We start from the raw sequence: 21,836 nt of genomic DNA, 5'->3' as shown, positions 1-21,836 counted from the left end.
GTTTAGAGCAGCTGCAGAGTGCTTGGTTCCCTTTGATCACCCAGCTACTGTACATCTGTCTATGAACTGGAGACTTGAAATATGACAAGGAGTCAATTGCATCTCAGCCCAGAAAGTCTCTCTCTGTGGAGTCCCTGTAGGTGTACCTCTCAGCATGTTGTCAACCTGCTCTCTGGTTACGTTCCTCTAATCATTTAAGTGGACCTCTAAGCACATATCCCCAGTGGGCTATAGATATCTTTGCTTTAGTGGCATTACTGTGGATGGCCACCTCCTAGGCCGGGCTGTTTGTCTGCCTCTTTTGGCCGTGCCCATTTGGCATTTGTTTGCTAATCGGATTCCCGGCTGCTTGCTTGTCTGGCTGCTGGGTAGTGAGCGTGTGTGTTTGTGAGCTTGCACATATAAGCATTGGCCGTGACAGTAGTACCCGGCAAGATCCACCACGACTTGTCTGGCAGTAAAATGTGACCTGTCTAGCGAGCCCAGCAAGGGCCTATTACCCAGGAGCTGTCAGGGCTCTCTGCTGCCAGCTTATACTCACAGATATGCGACTCTCTTCCCAGCACGGATACAATAACAAGGATGTTTGCAGAGACTTGCAGCTTTGCTGAGAGACACAGAAGATACTTTCTCACTCACAGGTTAATGAGTAATGTTTTACATGACTAATGAGAATTTAACTGATCAGTGACTGTTTGGACTTAAGACGGGTTAAAACATCAAGTGCAGCAAGGTCCTTAAATCTTAGTTTTTCTATTTGAATCTATTCACTATTTAAGGCACCACACATATCATCACCGATTACAGCAGATGTAGTGGTCAGCTTAGATCTTCATTCATTGTGGCCACAAGCTTTAAATAGAATACAGATGAAGTCACAATGACATCAGCCACTGGTTTGTTAATTACAAGTTTTGAAGTATTGGATTTTTTTGGCATTTGGTCGTTGCCATCTTGTGACCATATTTGGACAGGAAGGTGAAGTCTGAAAGGGTGATACATGAAAGCTGATTAAACAAAATATCTATGAACCTATTGTGTATTTTTAGATAGACCTCCAGCACACATTTTAGAGGGAGTATTTTCAACTAATGACACCAATACAAGGGGAAAAAAAGTGAAAAATGTTTTCACTTTGTACTTTGCAAGAGAACTTTAAACTTATTGAATGGGAGGGTTTTGGAGCCATCACCTATCAGTTGTGTGGTCTGGTACTTTATTTATTTATTTATTTATTTTTTCTTATTTTTGGAATGGCGCTTTAATATCAGCTTCATGACAGCAGATTACTTTGTCCATTTTTCTTCAGTCAGATTTTGGTCTGTCTTGCTGCTGTTAACAAACGGAGGAGGTGCACACTTTAGCTGCAAACTTCATTCATAATGAATTTGTTGTAAATCAAATTTTGTGTCAAAACATGCGTGGCATAACATGTGTTATGGAGATTTATTTCACTGTATTGGACAGGGATGCCATTTTCAACACACACTACTAATCCAAAAATAGCAACACAGGGTTGTCCGTGACCTCTAATGCGTCGCAGATGTTCTTGCATTTCCAAATGCAACAGCAACAATTGCCTGTATCCAACTGATGTCTGAAGCTGTCTTTACCTTATCCCCTTATGAAGTTTCTGTATAGCAGACAGACTATACAGAGGGGCAGTGAGTGAAAAAGTGGATAATTCAAACGCTGCAAAACTATTTTCATTAGCCTATTTGCCTGAGGGCCCTCTTCTTAATAGAGCAATAAACATACATAAGTTTGCTTTATCAACTTGATACTGTCTCCTTTTTTATATAACAGTTATTTATAAACACGAGTTTGAAATGATGATATAATCCCGAGGTCAGCTGACTGGTTCTTTTATTGGATTTTAAAATGTTCTGTATTTTCTCTGACGGGTTTGCCCAGTAGTTTTGATGCACACTGAACACAATAAATGAGTTGGGCGTCTTAGTTTTATTTATTCTGTCCCCCCCTCTTTCACTCGTTCTCATATATTTTGCCAGTCACATTTCTCCTCACATTCCACATTATTGCTGAACGTTTGGCTTTTGTATGAGGCGGCTGCGCCTGTTGCATCATCATTATTATAGACACCGAGTGGCTTTTATCTGAAGAGCTCTGAACACGCATTCATCATTAATAGTTGAGCTCTCGTGTGTAGAGATAACCTGACCATTGAGATCTTTCCAAACTACTTTATGCACGAAGAACATGCATTACTACTGATGTACCTATGTAACATAGCCAACTTAGTCACACTTTATGCCATTATAAAAAGTCCCAGCATCCAAAAAAATGATCCCTGGGCTCACTGTTATAAGTAGTGATTCCAGTATATTGGTCACATTTATCTGAAATGTGGAAATGTCGCATTTAGTGCACAATTATGATGAAGGCTCTCTGAGCAGTTATGCCTAGGATACAATGAAACCTCTATTAATAGCTTATTAATTGTATTTGTGATTACAGTATTCATCATGATGATTGGGATGATAATATTCATTTTTAAACCTCTATCGATCCACAGAAAACAACCTGCTTGATGATGAAAGCAGTGGGTTTGTCCATATGTTCTCGCTGTTCATCTGTGTGGCAGGGGAGATGGGTGCGTGTTACATTTTAAACGCTAACATTTCTGGTGATCCGCTCTTAACTCTGCGTATTGATCGGCAGTGTGACTCTGGAGAGAAGGAGAGGAGGAATGGGAGAGGTAGTCAGTCATTAGGATGTGATTGACGGAGGGCTCTCCCTCTTGATAAAATGAGGGGATAGAGGGTGGAGTGCAGGGGAAGACAGAGGGAAATGGAAACAACATTAGCAGTCAATGCTCTGTGTTGAATAATCCACCAACTTGTCATCTAGCCATAAGACACAATGGGATTTTACAAAGACGTAGAGTCAAATTAAGCCAAGCTTTGTCCGTTCATAATATGATAGAGGCTGGACTAACCTTAGATTAACAAATTATAAAACAACTCTTATTCTGTTGAAACATGGGTGATGTGATATCAACACACCGTTCTTTAATTTGCTCTCATAATTCAGTCATATTGAAAAAAAAGTTACTTCGTTTGGGGCACATTTTACTCTAGTTGTCAAGAGTGGTGTCACCTCTGGATTGATCAAAATGGAATAGTAATACACACTGAGCGGGATATACTTTATGCCCTTTATAACTCAGTGAGGCATACGTTTCAGCTTTGTTATTTATATTTCTACAATAAGATGCTATGAACACAGCATGCATTGTTTCCAAGCTGTCAGAAGCTCCAGGGCTTTTTTCTTTTCTTGTAACAAAAAAAAGAAAAGAGCTCGAAATTTGAGACAGGGACACGGAGAGGAAGGGGACCGAGGGTTGAAAAGAGGAAGAGGACAGAGGAGAGAACAGGGAGTCGGCTCAGATGCAAAGTAAGGAAAGAGGCTGACAAAGAGAACTGAGGGGGTAAGGGAATAACAAGATGAACCAGGAGGCAGAAAAGGCTGGGGGTGGGTGCTGGTGGTGGTGATGGTGGGGGGCTGGGGGGTGCATTCTCATGTTAAGCCCCTTTAACCTGCTGCCCTCCAAACATATGCAAACACACCCGACTTAGTACGAGTCACTTGGAGCCCAGACACTCTTAGTAAGATTAATATCCTCCACAGTCACAGACAAACTCTGTCTGTCACACATGGATGTTGGTTTGAGTTTGTTTGTGTGTGCGTGTGTGTGTGTGTGTGTGTGTGTGTGTGTGTGTGTGTATGTGTGTGTTTGTGTGTTTGTGTTTGTGTTGTCACATGTGACTATATTATTGCCAGGAGAACAGAGACAGGAGTGTCATGGATAAGCTCCAATGAAAATTGTCTTAAACCACATGCACGCTTACACAATAAGACCCACTGCACATTTTGTTTTCTCAAACTCACAAACATACCTTCAAGCACACAAATGGATAATAATGTTGACATGGAAGAAGTGTCTTTTGAGAAATGCGAGCTTAGATGCAGTATCTGTTTACTGTGTACTGGGAATTCGCAATGCCAAGCTGCTAATTTAGATTGTTGTAAAAATTCTACAAACCTTCATGTTAAAGGACATTTTTTTTCCTCACTGTGATTTGCACTGTGATTGTCCACTTGTAAGGAGGTCTCGTTTGATATATATTAGATATAGTATACCATTTATATAGTCAGCATTCGGAGGTCAGAGGGCATGAGGATGGCACCACACACCCGACTGCCAAGTGGGAGAGTCAAGATTGAGTCCCATCGTCGCCACTGGTGCCCTCAAGTTACTTTACTTTAAGGTATAGGTTTATCATTCAGTCGCTGTTTCCATGTGTTTTCGCTCACTTTTCAGCTTTTGTTACTGCTTTTCTGTTACTCTTTGATGCTCAACCAGTCAGCATTCAGCGTTATTGGCTGCTAAGTCACGCTCCCTCAACTAAACACACAAAACATGCTGTGCTCATGAACCAGACGTCCTTACCGAAATACAGTACTTTGAAAGAAGTTCTGGATGGCACATGTTCTGTCTTCATCAGCACAATATATATAGTTTACCATTTTTACCGTGAGATTGTAATGGGAGATCTGGAAGTCTGTCTCTGAACTGCTTAGATATCTTTGAGATGTTTCCATCTGTCATTCAAATTATCTGTGGCAGCAGAGCTCATACTAGCTTTTGATTGTTAATGACTGTTCCCTGATTACTAATCAACAAGGATATGCAGAACCTTAGGAGTCAGTCTGCAGTAGCTTCTGTACCAATAGTACCTGAAAAACAGGTCTTAATTGACTTGGTACTCGAATTGTTTTTATATGACGTTCCTAATCTGAAAACAGTAAATAAAGATTTCCATTGCTTACATCTTCTATAAGACCTTCATCAGACATATGGGCAGCATTTTAATACTTCCACATACAATATTTATACTCGCATGCAAGCTTTCTCAACTGCCAAATATCATTTAATAAGTGGCTTGAACTCTACCGCAAACTTATGTATCAAGAATTGAAGGAACAGCTTGCTGACATTCCTTCCTTTAAACTGAAATTAAACTCTACTCAGCTAGAAAATTAATATTTTTTACTGACTGCTGAAAGAGCATCAATACAGGTGAAGAATATGACACGCTGTGTCTCAAATGTACCAAATCACAAAATACAGCAAGCCTACTCATTGCAAAGTAAGGTCTGTATTTATTTTCTTTTGAGCACCAAGAAAGAATTGTTTTGTTCATTTCCCTCCAGTGGTTGACCTATAATTAAAAGGAGCTATGATTCTGGTCAATGTGAGTTATTTATGGGTTGCAGTTTTACTGATTTCTTTATATACATATAGCAGCTATCCCACTGAGAATGTGCACACAACTGCTCCAACTACAAATTCTTACCAGTTTTCTAAGTCAAAACCAGCTGTGAAGGAGACTTAGTGAAACATCACACCTCAATGTTTCTAAACCAATATGTGGTCCGTGCTGGTTGTTGAAAATCATTCAACAAAATGAGCACTATTTGGACTCATGTGGATTTTTTCTTTTACCTTATTTGGCACTGAAAAGTGTGCCTCATTTACTCCTGCCTTTTCAAACTACCGCTGCCACATATTTGGACAATAGGAGAGAATGAGAAAATTACACTCAACACTAGGAGATGAAAAGCTGGTAACGAAGCTTAATTAACTTAATTCCTTACATGCACTCTTGATGATTGTTTTAAAGCTCAGCACGCATAGGACTTAGCTGGAGAAGCAATATGAAACTGACAGCAGGTCGTCAGCAGGTTTGGCAACAAACTGATGTTTTCCTTTATCTAGCTTTGGAAGTTTGCCATCCAGCAAAGTGGCCCTGCTGGACCCGATCGATCCTGATAAGGACACCTGGCACCCAGTTGGTGTGAGTGGATGTACAGTAGCGAATGTGGGTGTGCAACAGGCCAAAGTCCAAAGCCAGGAGATTGATTTGACATCTAGCTAGCTGGCGGGTAGATGACTGCTTTGGCTTGTCAATCTAAAAAGAGAGTGAAAGAAAAACTAATTTGCTGCTTCTAAATCTCTAACAGCTAGATTGAACACAGTGTTTGGCAACAGAAATACATCCCATTTTGGTTTTGGGGGTGAATGTTTTCAGGCAGCAGCACTTGGGATTCAAATACAGAGCTGAAATGATGGAAGTAAAATGGCATCCTTTCGTGCACCATGTTGGGAAGCATCACCCTCCCTTGAAATATCCTTTTTTTTTTTCCTTTTAACATCAGATGATGAGAACATGTCAGAATGTATTGTAAGAATGATTTGTAATTAAACTGAAGTACTCAGCCCATTATAAGACAAAACCTTAGTTCTTGCAGAGAAAAGCTTTGCTGTCTTTTTAATAAATGGCCTCTGAACAGTTATCCCAATGGGAGTTTTTTTGTCTATTGACAGTCGCACTTATTTATAGCTCTTGACAGGCTGAATGTTTGGGCCCTTGATAACTGGAAAATCTTGTGCAGTACTCAGCAGAAAAAAAAAAAAAGGACCACATCTCAGACTCTATAGTCTTGCAAAGGACGTTTATTCAGCCAAAGAAAGGTTAAAATGCCAACACAGCACTAAGAGTATGTTAGCTGTATTTCAAACGTTCAAATAAAATGTCAGTCTACATTTATTTATTTTTCTTATGTATCTGTGTTGGAGAGTATGGACACAAGGCTATTTATTTGCCAAGGAGTGGAGTGGTTCTGAAAAATACTGGCTGGTCTCGCACTGAGAACCAACATGTCCTCCTCCTCGCCTCTCATTTACCTCCTGGCCAAAAGTCAAAATGGCTGCCTCCCAGACTGCCTGACTAGGGAGTCAATTCGACCAATTTAGTGGGTCACAGGAGACTTCTGCTTCCTTCGCCCTCTTCCTCTCCTCTTCCTAACCATTTGTTTGGGGCATGTGAATGGGGTATTAGAAATGGCGAGCTGCTCTTCATCCTGCTGCGCTTTAATCACTTGCTTCAAAGGGTCCCGTGTCCCTCTCCCTCTTCTTGGCTGTGGGGAGGAAAATGAAGCTGCACTCCACCTTACCTCAGTGCTTGTGCATCTGAACCAGATGAGATGGATATCTCCCTTCACCTTCTCTGTCCTAGCTTCAGTTTGGCAGCACACACTGGGCATGTTCTGTTAAAAGAGAGGAAGATTTGACTGGAAAAGTATTATCAGTCATAGCCAGACACAGAGCTCTGCTTTGGTGATTGCAATCTGCTCCAGCACTGCTGGGATTCAGTATTTTATTGTATTTGCTGCTGCACAATGTTGAGTTCAAATGCTCTTTTCTGTTTCTCTTTCCTCACAATGAAGAATGCACTGACTCTAAGACTCAATTCAAGAAGTCTGACTTTGCGACATTAGTGCTAACACATAGACTCTAGACTAAGAATAGTTGACTGGAGTGGAACAACAAAGGCCACCAGCAACCACATATGACCTTTATAAAGATGATCAATATCATTGTTTCTCATCTGCTGTCTTTCTGACGACGTTTATCATCTTTATGGTTCATTTAAAGCAACTTAAACTCCCTTGTTATATAGGCAGAAACCAATGTTTTCAGCCTCTTGTAGGCAAAGGAAACCATGTGTAATATATCAACATATAATATGTTGAACTTGTTGGCAAATTGTTGCTTGTTAAACACATACTGTAGCTGGCAACATTATTATTCATTCAGAGTTCTGCCCAACTGGCAAATATACGTCCAATAATCACTCTGTTAGCTCTGTTTTTGATCGCGTCCAACTGCTGAGGGAATCTGTCTCTTTAGCTGCTGAATGCTCCTCTATGTTCACCAGCTCGTGGCTAACTGTATCTGTCTGCTGTTTGCTGCTGAGCAGGCCTTGTACAGTGGATTTTTATGGGTTTTTAGCTGAAAACAGCAGCCTCTTGTGGCCATAAACAGCACAATCAGAGAAGAAGACGTTCATTCAGCAATTAATTATGATCAAAAGGGTTATTTTCTGGTTAAGGTTAAATGTCCACGATGGACCAGCCTTTAGACCAACTGAAGAATTGGTATGCGGGGCTTAGAATACCGCAGACAGGCACCTGTGTGAAAGTATAAAATGGTCCAGACACCTAACATGCCCGACCTGCACCTACTGTTCTATATATGCTCTGTCATGTTATTAGACTGAAACAGATCTAGCAGTTAATGATTTGTTCATCGTTTCTTACAATACTGAAGATTGAATGTTATTCTTCATTTATGAGTCATTGAGGCTAAAATTGCGAAATTAATAAATGCATATTTAAATATAGTATAATCTAGCAGTTAAAATGCTGGAAAAAGATATAACCAATTAACATTTCCATTGGTTGACTCCAAATTGTATTCTGGCTTAATTGACTATTAGAATGCAAATATTTCAGCAACATTGTCTCAGTATGCTGGCAGATCAATCAGAACTGATTTAACATCAATCATTGGTGCAAATCTTATGTTTATTCAACCTCCTTTGTGTCAGGCACTTTCAAGTTTGTTTCTGTGTCAGCCGTCAAATAGATTCAATAACTCTGCCTGGCACCATTTAGATGTCTTATTTTGTCATCAAGAAAGTAAATTTGTCAACTGCACAGCTAAATGAAGGAATGAAATGCACTATAAAGCTCTGTAAAGCCGAGGGGGAGCTGCACATAAGGGTATTGATTTCAATAAAGGCGCATTACTAGCCCTAGGATTCAGTTAGTTGCTCATGGCCCCCCTTACGGGACCAACTCCAACTTGCAGGAAGCCTTAGACCTTGGGTTGAAAAATTTCCCATCATCTCATTATGTCGTCCTGCCATGCATTATGCACCACACAGCCTCTCTGAGTCATAATGTTCTTCTTTCTCCCGAGGCTTTTGACATTTTCAACCTGTTCATTTCTGCCCTCTTTTGAGATATGAGACGCAGCCGCGTTAGAAAGTACCTGGACAAAGCAGCAACAGTTATCTATTGTTCCAACGTAATGCATAATTAGGTAAAACTTGTGTGACCAGGCGAGATAAAGCACCTAGTTACAGAGTGCAACGGGATACTCCATCTTCTGGCTCGAGCTGTAATTAAAGGTCCACAACTGGTGGTGTGGGCTGTGCCTGGGCTTCCCCCTCTGACTGTGATGTACTCTGTGACCGCCTCCTATAACAACAGGAAATCTATTTTTGATGCAAAGTCAGCATATGCATCTTCCTCTGCAGAAAGACTGTGTGCGTTTATCTGTATTTGCCAACAGCCTCTGAAATGTATCACGGTGTCTTGTTAGAAGTGATCTACAGGGTTCCAACTCAGTATCATATATGCCATGTGGAGTCATTTATGCCTCAAAGGTCGAAGCTCACAATGTGTGCACGCATACTAACAGACTGACTAAGAGGCTCATGTATAACCACTTAGTTTCTGCACTACAAACAGTTCTTGGTCCATTGTTGTCCAGCAAACAGCATCCTGGCGACCCTTCTTCTTCGGTGTGTTAAACACAGAGCAACATCATGGCACAATTCAACTAAGACGACCTCCATTCCTCTAATGACCTGTACCACTACAGGCTGCTGCTATCCACCTCCCATTTCATCTGATATCTTATTTAATCTGATAGTTACAGTAACAGAGAGAACTGAACCTTAAAGTGGCTGCAGTCGATATTCTTATAATGATGTATCAAATGGCAAATGTGGAAACGGTGTAAGACTACTTACCCAGTTTGAAACAGCCATGATCCAAACTGGCAGCTCCACCTGGGTTTTAAACAGGTTTATTTCAAATTTAGCCTTATAGAGTTATACAGATTGATACGGTAATACGATGGGCCTAATTCCAGTAACTCCAGTCTGGGACATTTTCTCTCCAGTGTTGTGTTATATGACAATTTTTATAGGGTTTTTGGCAGACACACTACCAGTTTCCTTGCCTTGGAAAAACAAAAAGTTGACATTTTCACACTGCTCGCCATAGAAAACTGCCTTGTAGTCTAAAGTGTATAAATGCACAGAGCAGGTATAACACCAGATCCATTCCATGTAAAGGTCACATTTTGGATAATATCCTGTTCGTGTTCGTCCTCCACATAGCAGCAGTGGCAGTACACTCCGGCTATTACCATAGCAACAAAAAGAAAACATAACGGATGCTATGTTGCAGTTATCAGCCACTTGGCTATTATATTCAGGTTTCTCATGAACAGGACTTTGACTTATCGGGGTTATTGTAAATGTAATTTTGTATAATAGCCTGCACAGAAATTCCGCAACAGATATGTTGCTTGCTGAATAATGGGAACCTTCAGGTTGGTAATGCAGAGGGTAATGGATATTAGGGGACACTATGAAGGTGACTGAAACGGTGGTGAAGTCTCACAGATTCCCACTGAGGTTTTCCCATGCGAAGACATGTATGCTGTACTGTGGCTCTGACAAATGTGTCCACAAGAACTGACACATTTCTGACTGAAAACTAGTTTTGCTTTCAAATATTTCCTGTGGCATTTTAATGAATAAAAAATAAAACTAGAATGTGCCATTGGGTCCATATTTCTGCTGCCATATTACACAGTAGTTTAATAATTACTGAGGGTAGGAGGGCTACATGGCATGTAAAAAGGTGATAATGTGGATTATTACTCTGCTCTACAGTCCCACCCAATCTTGTGTTACCTAACTGACTGTTTTGCTTGGCGCTGTTGTTTCCTGGTCCACAGTTTAGCTGTTTATCCGCTCTTATTAACTCTGTTTTCAGCAGCAGCAAAAGCACTTTCAGCTAAAGTTCGGAAGAATGTCTCCCATGGCCTCTATCAGGTTCTTGAGGGAAATAGGCAGCTCTTTAGCTGCTTAATCTTCCACTGTCTTCATCAGCTCATCACAAACTGTCTCTGTGTGCTGTTTGGTGCAAATGTTATAAATGTATTGGATATTTGAATAGAGGAAGGTTCCAGGAGAACCTAAAAAAGTCAGCTGAAACTACTAGCAGAAGCAGTGGACTTCTTGTACAGTTCATTTCTTCAAGGTCTGAATTACTACAAAAAAGGCAACATTTTCCCTCAAATCACCAAAACTCTGGAGTCTGTGTGCATTCATTAAGTTAACAGAATCTCAATTAACAGCTTCACAGCACTGAGGAGAGCTCCAGCCTCTCTCCTCAAATTTACCTTCTAACTTTGCTTTCACATATTCATCGTCATTACCAGTTTCTGCCGAATCCAAAACAGGTTCCGTACTCCTTGTTATAGAAACCTTAAAAGTTGAGGGTATTTCATTCACTAATCGCACCTTACTACAAGACTGACAGTGGTTTACAATCATCTCGTTTTAACAATGATTCATTCCGCTCTCCTTCAAGTAAGAAGTGTCAGTCTGAACCACCGACCTCATTTTGTGGTACAAATCAATAACGGCATCACTGTGTTGTCTGAAGGAAGCAGGAGACATCGCCCGACTCAGCAAAACGAATCAAGAGAATCAACATCGATGATGCGTTTAGGATTTGGGGGGGGGAAAAAACAAAACAAGTACGCCTTTTCTTCTATTTAGTGTGAAAGGAAAAACTTGGACACATTTTGATGCAAATTCAGACTTTATTTAGATGCTTTGAGCTTTTCAAAAGTGCAGCGTCAGTGGCTGTGACGAGTGGGAATCAAACAGCGTGAGAGGTGAGCAGCGAAGATAAAGTGAACTGTGACGGCTGCAGCTGACAGCCGATGATTAGTGTCGAATTAGAATTAAAAAAAAAAAATCTTTCTGCAGAGGTCTTGTTTTTTTTTCAGCCATAGTTTTGCTTCAGTATTTAATCTAAACTGGTGTCTGCTTGTTTGACGCTTTCCAAGAGCCCAAAAAGCCTTTGCCTTACTTCATCGGTGTCTCTATTTTGGAACAGCTCTGTCTACATAAGGGCCATTCATTGTGGTCAGCAAAGATAACAGATAATATGCAAGGCACTGAAATAGATGGATTATATGGAGGGGTTTCGAATGTGTTTATTGGGTGGATAAAATGACAGGATTGTCATGGCTATCTGTGGCATTCACTCCTTTGAGCCCCCTCATTGGATTTAGCAGGGCTCTCTTCCCTTTCTTTCTCTCTGCCCATCACATTCTCTCTGTGCTGTGTTTATCCTTTTTTCCTCTCTTTGTATTGTATTATATTACCCCCGTTGTCCTCTACCTCCATGTTTCTCTTTTGTTCCGTCTCTGGCTGTGTCTGTATCATATTCCTTTTTTCTCACTTTCACTTTCTTATCTTTCCATTCTGTGGTGAGAGAGCAAAGGTTTCATTTACAACACTATCTTTTTTTCTTCCCCCTCTCCTAGAGGAACAGCATCAAATAGCCAAAAATGGGCTTCTTAATGCAGCTGAAAATATCTGTCCAGATTGTACGAAAGGTGGTGATCATTATTTGAAATTACAGAGCATCACACTTTCATCTCCTCATTCATCCAACTGAAAAATATCAAGGAGAGCTTTTTACTTTGAGAGTCATAGTTGGGCTCAAGTACTGTAATAGAGAGCTTTTACCCAACTTATTATTTGCTTGATTTTTCCCTTATCTTGACACGTACATTCTCTCTTGTGATAAAGATTCATATTATGGTCCAAAGATGGCAGCAGCAGGAAAATGGTTACATGCTGTACTATCTAATTGGCCCACTTGATAGTAAAGTAGCACTCGCTGTTACGGTTCAATATTCTATCTTTTTTTCTTATCTTGTTTCTAACCTTCTTGATAATGCTCTCCTTTGGACCATTTTGAAGCCTGTACATTTAGTCTTACTCTAGCAGATCTCCTGATTGCTTATGTGTGTGCGTTGTGCTGATGTTCTTACTATGCTGCTTCCAAATCCTTTTTTCTTGTTCATTGGCCACTTTAGTATTATCATGAACCCTCGATAGAGTCATCCAGGTGTTGCCAATTGCCATGACTGTTTATTGCTCTGATCTGTGTTGGAGATGATGTAATTACAGAACTTTGACACCAGAGGGAACATTTTGTGCTTCCCTTTTGCTTTTTGGTTTATAACTTCTGGGCGATAAATCAGCAACAGGGCCTAGAACGCAATAAAGTTTCTTTTTCTTTTTTTTTTTGCAGCATATCTTGGGATTTTGTTCATGAGTTTGAGCAAGACATGGACAGACGGATTGGGGCTATATTAGAAGCCACGCTGGTCCGATTTAGTGAAGAGGGAGCTGAGCCGAAAGGCAAAGCCTTCAATTTACTGGTCCATCCTTGTTCTAACCCTCACCTGCGGTCACGGAATTTGAGCAGTCACTGAAAGAATGAGATTACAGATACAAGCAGCTGAGATGAGTTTCCTTCGGAGGATGGCTAAGCTCAGCCTCAGATATAGGGTGAGAAGCTCAATCATCTGGGGAATCCAGATTAGAGCTGCTGCTCCTTCGCATTGAAAGGAGTCAGCTGAAGTGTTTTAGGCATCTGATTCGAATTCCTCCTGGTCGCCTTCCTTTGAAGGTTCTTTGGGGATGTCCAACTGGTAGTAGACCTCAGGGCAGACCCAGAACACACTGGAGGGATTATATATCCATTCTGGCCTGGGAACAATTTAGAATCCCATAGGAGGAGCTGGAGTGTGTGAAGTATGGATGGATGGATGGATTGATTTTCCCACTCAACATGACCTAGTCTGCAAATGCAGGCACATGGTCATGACCTACTGTGGCACTTAACAGAACCGAGGAATAGTTCATAACATTTGTTTTGTCTTTCCTTTTCTACTGTCAGGTTTGTACTCACTAAATACCTGTGAGGTCTATCCATTTTTGCCAACGTTAACATGACTACTTTGCTTTCTAAGTCGCCAAATGTTCGTGTAAACATCCTTAACTGTTAGATTTGGTGGTTTTTAGTAGACTGAAATACACAGCTAAATGTGAGCATTCTCTCCACTCAGAAATGGAGGCAACAAAATATATTTGTTTTGTTTAGTGTGACTTTCACACTCGAGGAGAGGTTTGTCCACCGTTGTAATCCTAGTTCAACAAGGTTGGTCTTTTAAAACGCTGGAGGCATTTTAAAATAATCCGGTATTGCTGCTGAGCTGTTTTGCAATACATTTTCTATTTCACTTCCAATTGCATTGTTTTGGATGATGTAATATTCTTTTTTGTGAAAAGAAGCAAATGTTCAGAGCCAATTGATGTTGTGTTGTTGTTGTTGCTGTGCATCTTCCTGCTGATCTATAGCTGCAGCATATGTCTGACTCTTAATGTTTGAGATTTGAACAATTACACACACAATTCTCTGTGCTGTCACTTGTGTGCACACAAACTAAACCGCACTCACACCTGCAGCCACACAGCGTTATGTCATTAGCAGTGATGAAGTACTATGTTGTGGCATGACCTGCGGCAGGAGAACTGGTCACACTGTCAATTAGTCCTCACTCGTTCCACTAATTATACTGTCAGATTCCATTGATGCACCAACGACATTCAGTGGGGCAAAAAGACCTTCTATCTCTCTGTTTCCTGGACCAATAGGTCAATAAGCTGTTTCAAATACTGAGCACTGATTAGGTATACCTGGTGGCCAGCAGAGGAAGAATTGGTAGAGGTGGGAGTGCTGACAGGCTATTATTCTTAAGTCTGCTGGGTCAGTCCCAGGACTAAAAGGGTTTTCGAGCTTCCTCCTTGAGGAAATGTGATGATCCTCTTGCTCCCTCAATTTGAGCCCACGTAGGAGCATCGCTCTCTGTCAGGCCCATAGACAGCATGCTAGACTGAGATTCCCAACCTATCTGTTGGCTCCAGCACAAATAATTGATCAAGGTCTGACTCTGATTTATAATCCAATTCAAAGACGTGGATAATCCTGTGTTTAGTTTGATTAAGCTTTGATTAGCATGGTCAAATGCTCTAGTCTTTTGAGGTTTTGCCAGTTTTGTTTTTCTTATTGTGGCAGAAATCTTTAGTAAAACTCTGACACCCTCTCTGCTGTTTAATATTCCACCTTCAGCCCCTTGGTGCTTGTAACCACTTGATGTTAACAACACCCGGCCTCTATCTTCACAGTTTGAGCGAGGTTTCCATGTGGGCCCTCAGGTTGCATTTAGCTTTTTTTTTTTAACTTAAATAACACACAACCACCTTCAGTCATGCCTTTTCAAGAGCAAAGAGATAACATTTTGACACCATCAAATCGAGAGGACCAGTGTGTCTGCCTCAAAGAAAACAATGACTCAGCCTGTGTTACCAAAAGAGCCATCTGATCAAGCCAGGCAGTTAAATAAATACACACTATCCTCAAAGACACCAAAGTTCAGTCTCGATCTCTTTATTCCACAGCTTGTGTGTACACATGAAGGGGGTGTGTTCATAACAATGCCTGATGAATGAGGAGTCTGCTATGCTGAAAGAGGGCCCCATTAACATGTGCTGCTTGGCTCCCACTCACACTTTGGCACTCGCTGTATACACCCACACAGAATGGAGGTAATCAGTGGGATGATTTAGCAACATCTGTTGTTTACAGGTAGTGAATAGATGACAGTCGCCGGATTTGTCGTTTAAGGGCTGGAGGTTTGTTGTTATCAATGTGGAAGATTTTATCCCAAAAAATGCATTTAATTTTCAGCTACGCAAGACAGGTGTCATTACCTGAAATAAAAAAAAATAATAAAAAAAATCAGGAAACTGATATTTGGGAAAATTTATACATTAGCTTTTCTTACATTAACAAACTGAAAAGATTGACACCACTTGTATGTCTGTGTGCTACTCAGATAGGTATTACTAGCAGGCTGTTAGCTTAGCTTAAATGCAAGAGGGTGGATAGAAATGAAGTATTAAGACACCTTGTGTTTGACATTTCTGTTTGTTGAACAAGAATATATAATCTGCCAGTAAGTTTCACTTTGCTCACATCTCCTTTCGCTCAGTGCTGTAGTTTTAAAATCGCAGTAGTGCGTTGCGTAGATGATAATGCTGCTAATTAAACAAATGCAGGATAAAATGTAATAATTATTCAACAAAAAAGAAATTATCGCCACACTGAACCAAAGTGTTATTAGCAGTACGTGTGTGTGAGAGTGTGTGTGTATGGAAAACTATTATCATTTCATATGACATGTTATTACTGTTTCTCCTTTCAGAGAATCCAGTCCAGTACTGTCTACACTTTTAGAAACTGTTTTAATACTGTTTTTTTTTTTATCTCACATGTCTCTGTGCTCACACTTCTGAAATCTGTCAAATGACAAAATAACACAGCTCTTGGGTAAATACCTGCAGTTCAACATATTTTAGCCTGACAGTATCGTCTTTTATAGTGACTCTTGTTGGTTTTTTGGGAAGACTTTTTTGTCTGAGGTATTTAAGAAGTCTCTCCTGTTGATCATCCTTCAGTTTAAGGTGAAAAACAGAGGAACTGGAGCTGAACTGAATGCTGTTACGGTGTAGGATTATCCCACAGATGCTCCAACACACAAAATTGAAAAAAATAAAAAATAAAAAAAAGTTGAATTGATTATATTTCTAACCCTTTGTTCTCCTTGTTGTTTGTCTGTTGCAGCTCAGCAGATGAGAAGTTTCGCTGGAACAACCAAGGTAACTTTCCCATCAAATACTCTTCTGCTTCCCTCAATTGTCCTTGTAACATTGTTAGCATGTTTAATTTTATACTTTCAATTCACTGATGGAATGGTTGCTACTAGAGTTGAAATGAAAACAAACAAACTCATTCCCCATATTTAAACTCAAGTAAAACGTGTTTGTTCACACAAAAGCCTCTCGTCTCACAAATTCTCTTTGTGGTCCATTGTGAAAGCTGAAAAGGGGTTGAAAGTTTTTCGAATAATTGTCAGCATTTGTCCAGATGGGGATTTTTTTTTTTTTCTTAAAGGACAACAAGAATCAATGAGCCTTTAGATCATTTAGAAGTCAAATTTAAACTGCTCTCCAGGCTTGACAACCTCTCTGACAGCATTTTCATTGAAAAGACACCAGCTATGCATGACACTTCGGCCACTTTCTCTGCTTCTTTGTCAGACATGTGTTGAGAGTAGATTGATGAGTAGGTTCGTGACCTCTGCCAACAAAGAGGTGGCGAGCCCAACTAAACCCAGAGGTTTTGTGGTGAAGGCTTTCAGTGTCTGCTTTCGCTGTCCATACCGCTGCGCTCTAAGTCGACCGCCAGGAAGGCTGAATTTATTTAACAGGAAAACCCTTCCTCACTCCGGTCAGACTTCTTGATCTCATCATCACTCACATATCGATAAAAACCAATTGCTTGTGAGACAAAAAATATTACTTCTGGCTTTTCTGTGCGAGGTTGAGAGTAAATCCGAAGCAACGTCACAGTCAGCTCTGGTATTGTTTTATCAGCAGCATCGGCATCATCAGTCTCCAATCGCATCAGTCCAAGTCAATAAAACAGGCCTCCTAAATCCTCTCACTAAGGCCACAACTATTACCGTTTCTCTCCCCATCTCCGTAGGAGATTAATGTTGCTCCTAAGACTCATTTGTAAGCTTTTATCCTCCTTGGCAGCCCTCTCTAACTGGAAGACACTGGGCATGTTGTCCGTCTGACAGGCAAACTGCTGGTATCTAAGTACAAAGTGGACCTAAATCCCACAAGATTTGTTGCTGGATTATCAGTTAAGTTTTTACCTTGACCTCTAGTTTACCCTTGCATACTGCTTGGTGATGAGACGCGAGTACAGGCCACTTCTTTAGTAACTAACTAATGAGCAGCTGAGTGAGAATCGATGTTAAACTTCTAACAATGGGGTTTAACTGGATTTTAATTAGGGAATGCGCTGCCACTGAGTCAGGTGGTTTGAACGGTCTTGGACAGTTTCTAAGTGTATTACTTAAATGCTGTTTTCAAGTACATAATTATATTTGCGATACTTATATATATTCAAACGTTTTACTTTGGCAATTTTCCACTTCTTTTTTCATGTGTCCATTTACGTATTTTGAAAATGCAGCTTGTAATATAAGTCTTAATCAGGGATTTGCTGATTGTTACATTTTTGGGCTTATACTGATGTTATCAGCTGATGCCCTACAGTTGATTCAGTTGTTTTTGCCCTTAATTTTACCAGTAAAAAAATATATGAATGGTTTCAAACCATTTCTGCCTCTCATTGTGCTTCTTTGAATGGACACAAATATCAATAATGCATCAGCAAAACCCTCATTATAACCTTTCACCTAAAAAGATCCTTTTGCTTTTAAAAGCAGTTCTATATATTATTTTTTTTCAAGACTTTTAAGCCTGTTAAACCAATGCCAACCCAATGACTTTTCAGGATTTACATGGCCCTGCAAAACTTTTATTTTGGATCCAACAGTATCAAATGAAAATAAACGAAACATACCCAAGATGTTATCTTTTTTGCAAACAGGCCGAATACAGTCAATAAGCTAAATAGTGTCTGATTCCGATGTTAGGTGGTATATCTGTCTATAGTCACAATCACCAAAAGTCCCGTGAGCTTGTTACTTTGAGCACCAGTTTGGCTTTGTTGAGGTAATTTAGCATACATCCTAATTAGATTACAAATTCATGAGGTTTTCATCATTTGCTTCCCAGGATGTGAATTATAAGGCACCGTCCCTAACCTCACGGCAACAACCCTTGTCAATCTCTTCTAAACTAAAACAATAAACCCATAGAGATTCAATATAATCATTCAATAAATCTTTTTTTTTTAATCTTCTGCCACGATCTGGGAGACCAAGGCACTATAATCTCCTGAGATTGGACCCCATAGGTTCTTTTTTTCCAAACAGATTATTACCCACAAATTGTTTTCGATGTGACAGCACCTCCTAGTGATTGAAGTAATTATGGTGGGAGAAAAGGGGAGAATTAAATAGTGTTAAAGAGCAACAGTCAACAATTCAGAGGTTGAGGAAGATGGATCGTCGGAGTTATTACCATGACAATGGTTATTAACTATAAACTTAGCAGTGTAGCTATTGTTGTAATGACTATCGTAACCCGAACCCTGATCTTTCTTCACCTGGCCAAGTTGTTGGAGCTCACTAGAAGTTAAAATCATCTGAGAATATCCAGTGCAAACAACCTATGTGGCCGTTCAGATTGGAGGACTGTGTGATAAATAGGTTCTCAAAGCCAAAGAATGAACATTGGGTAGAAAAATTAGAGTCGGTGGTGGCAAATGTATGTGGTCTTTCGGAGGCCTTGTCTTACTCTCATGCTGCAGAGTAGAGACATGGAGGAAGTTTATGTAGGCGGCATAATAATTAATGATAATTGAATGACACTCTAAATTGTAAACAGTGTCTTTGTTTCCACTCACGTTTCCTCTTTTTTTATGAACATAAAGATGGACAGAAGGACATAGAGGAGGAGCTGACGACAGGCCTGGAGCTGGTGGACTCATGCATTCGATCGCTCCAGGAATCGGGCATCTTGGACTCGCAGGACACTTCTACAGGGGACAGTAAGATGAATGTTTTGAGTGAAAAAGTCTAGTTTTTTTCGTTTTCTTAAAGTGATGCGAAAATTATAGAACAATTATTGTATTTTCGAGGGGTCAATGAGTATGATGATTATTTAGTGGACTTTGGACTGACCAATAAGACAGCACTCAACCTTCACCATCAAATCACCAAAAGACAGAATATACTTTATTTTCACCCGTCTGTAGTTCTCCTAGTACTTTTCATAAGACAGTTATGAGTAATAGCTCGGAAGAGGAACGTGCACTCAAAAGCAGCATAAATGGTTATTCCTGCCTTGGATGATTATCTTATTTACAAATAAAGGGCAGTTCCCAGTGACGGCCTCCATGGTGAGGCTTGACATAGCACTATGGGTCGTTTTTGAACAAGCCCAGAAGATCACATTATGTACTCAATGACTGATTTGCACAAGCATGTCACCATCTAAAGGTCCAACAATATGCTGTCTTTCGTGAGATTCCATTGCTTTCTGTGAAATTGATGAAATGCAGTGACGCTATGAATCAGTGGGAATCCAAAAAATACCTTACTCTTTTTCTTAATCACATTTCCCATTCTGTTTCTTTCTTGTTTTAAATCCAGAGCGCAAAGTTGTTGTCAGAGAGAATTCTCACAGAGATCCCAAACCCCTCCATGTGCCTCCTTGCTCTACTCTGATCTTTTTGCTTTCAGTCCAGGAGATGATACCCGTTCCTTTGCTAGATTCGACCCCAGGGGAGAGAGGTAGCTGTCAGCAGACATGCAGAGTTGTGCCAGTAGTCTGATATGTTAATCCATCCTTGCTGAGATGTCAGCTGGCCTGCTGTTCACAGTGCAGAGAGAGGAGGCACTCCCACAAACTTGCAACTACTGTACACCGCACAGGCACATGAAGCCAGGGCCGTTTGCATAGAGACAGGATGCACAGAACCCAACCACACACTGAGGAACAGAGAAACACAGACGGGTGTATAGGCTCGCGTGCTGTACCAACTATTCAACACTCACAGTGTCATGCATCAGCACTCACACGTTTGGCAAAACTAGAAACAGTATTTTTTTTATTTCTTTAATGTTCATATAACATTTATGTAACCAATCACCTGACCAGTCTCAGGAAACGAAAAAAGAAAAAGAATGAATATACAGGCCAGACACAGATGGTACTATGAATGCAACAAGAGAACAACAGGAGAGTGGGAGAAAAAGAAAAATAAGTTTATATAAGGAATGGATGAAATATTTGTTTGCTCTGTCATGAGGTACTAGCTTTAGGGTGTCCAGATTGCTGACTTACTGTCAACAGGAGACAAGCCGCATCCGTATCGTATGGGATAGATTTGAACAGTTCAATTGTTTATTGCTCACAAGCACTCTGGTTATTAGCAAATTTAAGATGGATGTTTGAATTGTTGTCCCACTTCTACTCTCACAAATAGAAACACACAAAGAAATAGGAACAAATGTTAGCAACATTTCTTTAGCAACAATATCAGTTTTACCGGCTACTAAAAACATGTGGGTTGAACAAAGTGTATCTGTGTTGAGTGGGAGTTGGATGTTGTGCACAACAGTGCTGTATTAATTAAAGTACAGCATTTCATTTACCATCACTGAAGAGAGACTTCAGTTTTTACTTGGTATTTACTTTCGTAAAAAAATTCTGGTCTTGGACTTTTCTTGCTTGCAAGTTGAAAACTGACATGCTAGGAAGTATCTCCAGTATGACGCAAGCAAATAAGCACCTCATAAGGTAGGTTATATCAGTTTGTGTAGTTACACTTCTAATAAATCTGTCATGTCGTTTTTGTTTTAGACCATTGTTTGGAAGCTTGTATGGATGCTATCATGCTAGCGTTAGCAGCTCTGTCTTGCTCTTTGTTGATGAAGTTTACACTCCCAACAAACCTCGGTTAGCACTGTGTTAGCTCCGTGTTAGCCCTCACACTAAAAGCATCTCTTTAACACATACAGTTGCCTCTTATTATTACCACGACCTGGATGACTGAGAATCTTCATTAACACATCTCTCTTTAACATTAAGTTAAAACTGTTGATATTTCCCGCATGGTTATGTTAGAAAATATGACTAAATTTGTTTGGGTTAATTAAGATGTTGGTAAACTGAGCTGTAATAAGTTGTCAGAAATGTTGACTTTGCCAACTAATTTAAGTTAACTGAAATTAGAAAAAAACAAGTTTTATGTTCAGATGTAGTATCCTGACATTTGAAACTGGTTTAAAAAAAAAATGTAGATTCACATTCGAGAACCGCCATGGATTTTTTTTTTATCACTAGATAACAGTGCATAAAAAAAAAAAAAAAATTCATGGTTGTTCTCGGCTTCCGTAGATTAACATGCGACGACTAAAAATTCAAATCTGCAATACAAGAAACTAATTTTCATGTTAACTATAGTCT

At 40.0% G+C, this 21,836-nt stretch overlaps 1 protein-coding gene across 10 annotated transcripts in view; it reads left to right on the top strand.

Annotated features, from left to right (window-relative positions):
* Positions 1-21,836, top strand: part of ctnnd2b (catenin (cadherin-associated protein), delta 2b) — a 150,485-nt gene that overhangs the window by 58,746 nt on the left and 69,903 nt on the right. For all 10 annotated transcript variants that reach the window (XM_075483775.1, XM_075483774.1, XM_075483769.1 and 7 more), the window contains 2 exons: positions 16,507-16,541; positions 19,297-19,413. In XM_075483775.1, the coding sequence (XP_075339890.1) occupies positions 16,507-16,541; positions 19,297-19,413 (152 nt within the window). The remainder of the gene's footprint in view (positions 1-16,506; positions 16,542-19,296; positions 19,414-21,836) is intronic.

This window comes from Odontesthes bonariensis, chromosome 14 (assembly GCF_027942865.1).
Source record: "Odontesthes bonariensis isolate fOdoBon6 chromosome 14, fOdoBon6.hap1, whole genome shotgun sequence".
Lineage (NCBI taxonomy): Eukaryota > Metazoa > Chordata > Actinopteri > Atheriniformes > Atherinopsidae > Odontesthes > Odontesthes bonariensis.
Note: the sequence above shows the minus strand (reverse complement) of the source record. Positions and strands in the feature narration are given on the sequence as shown.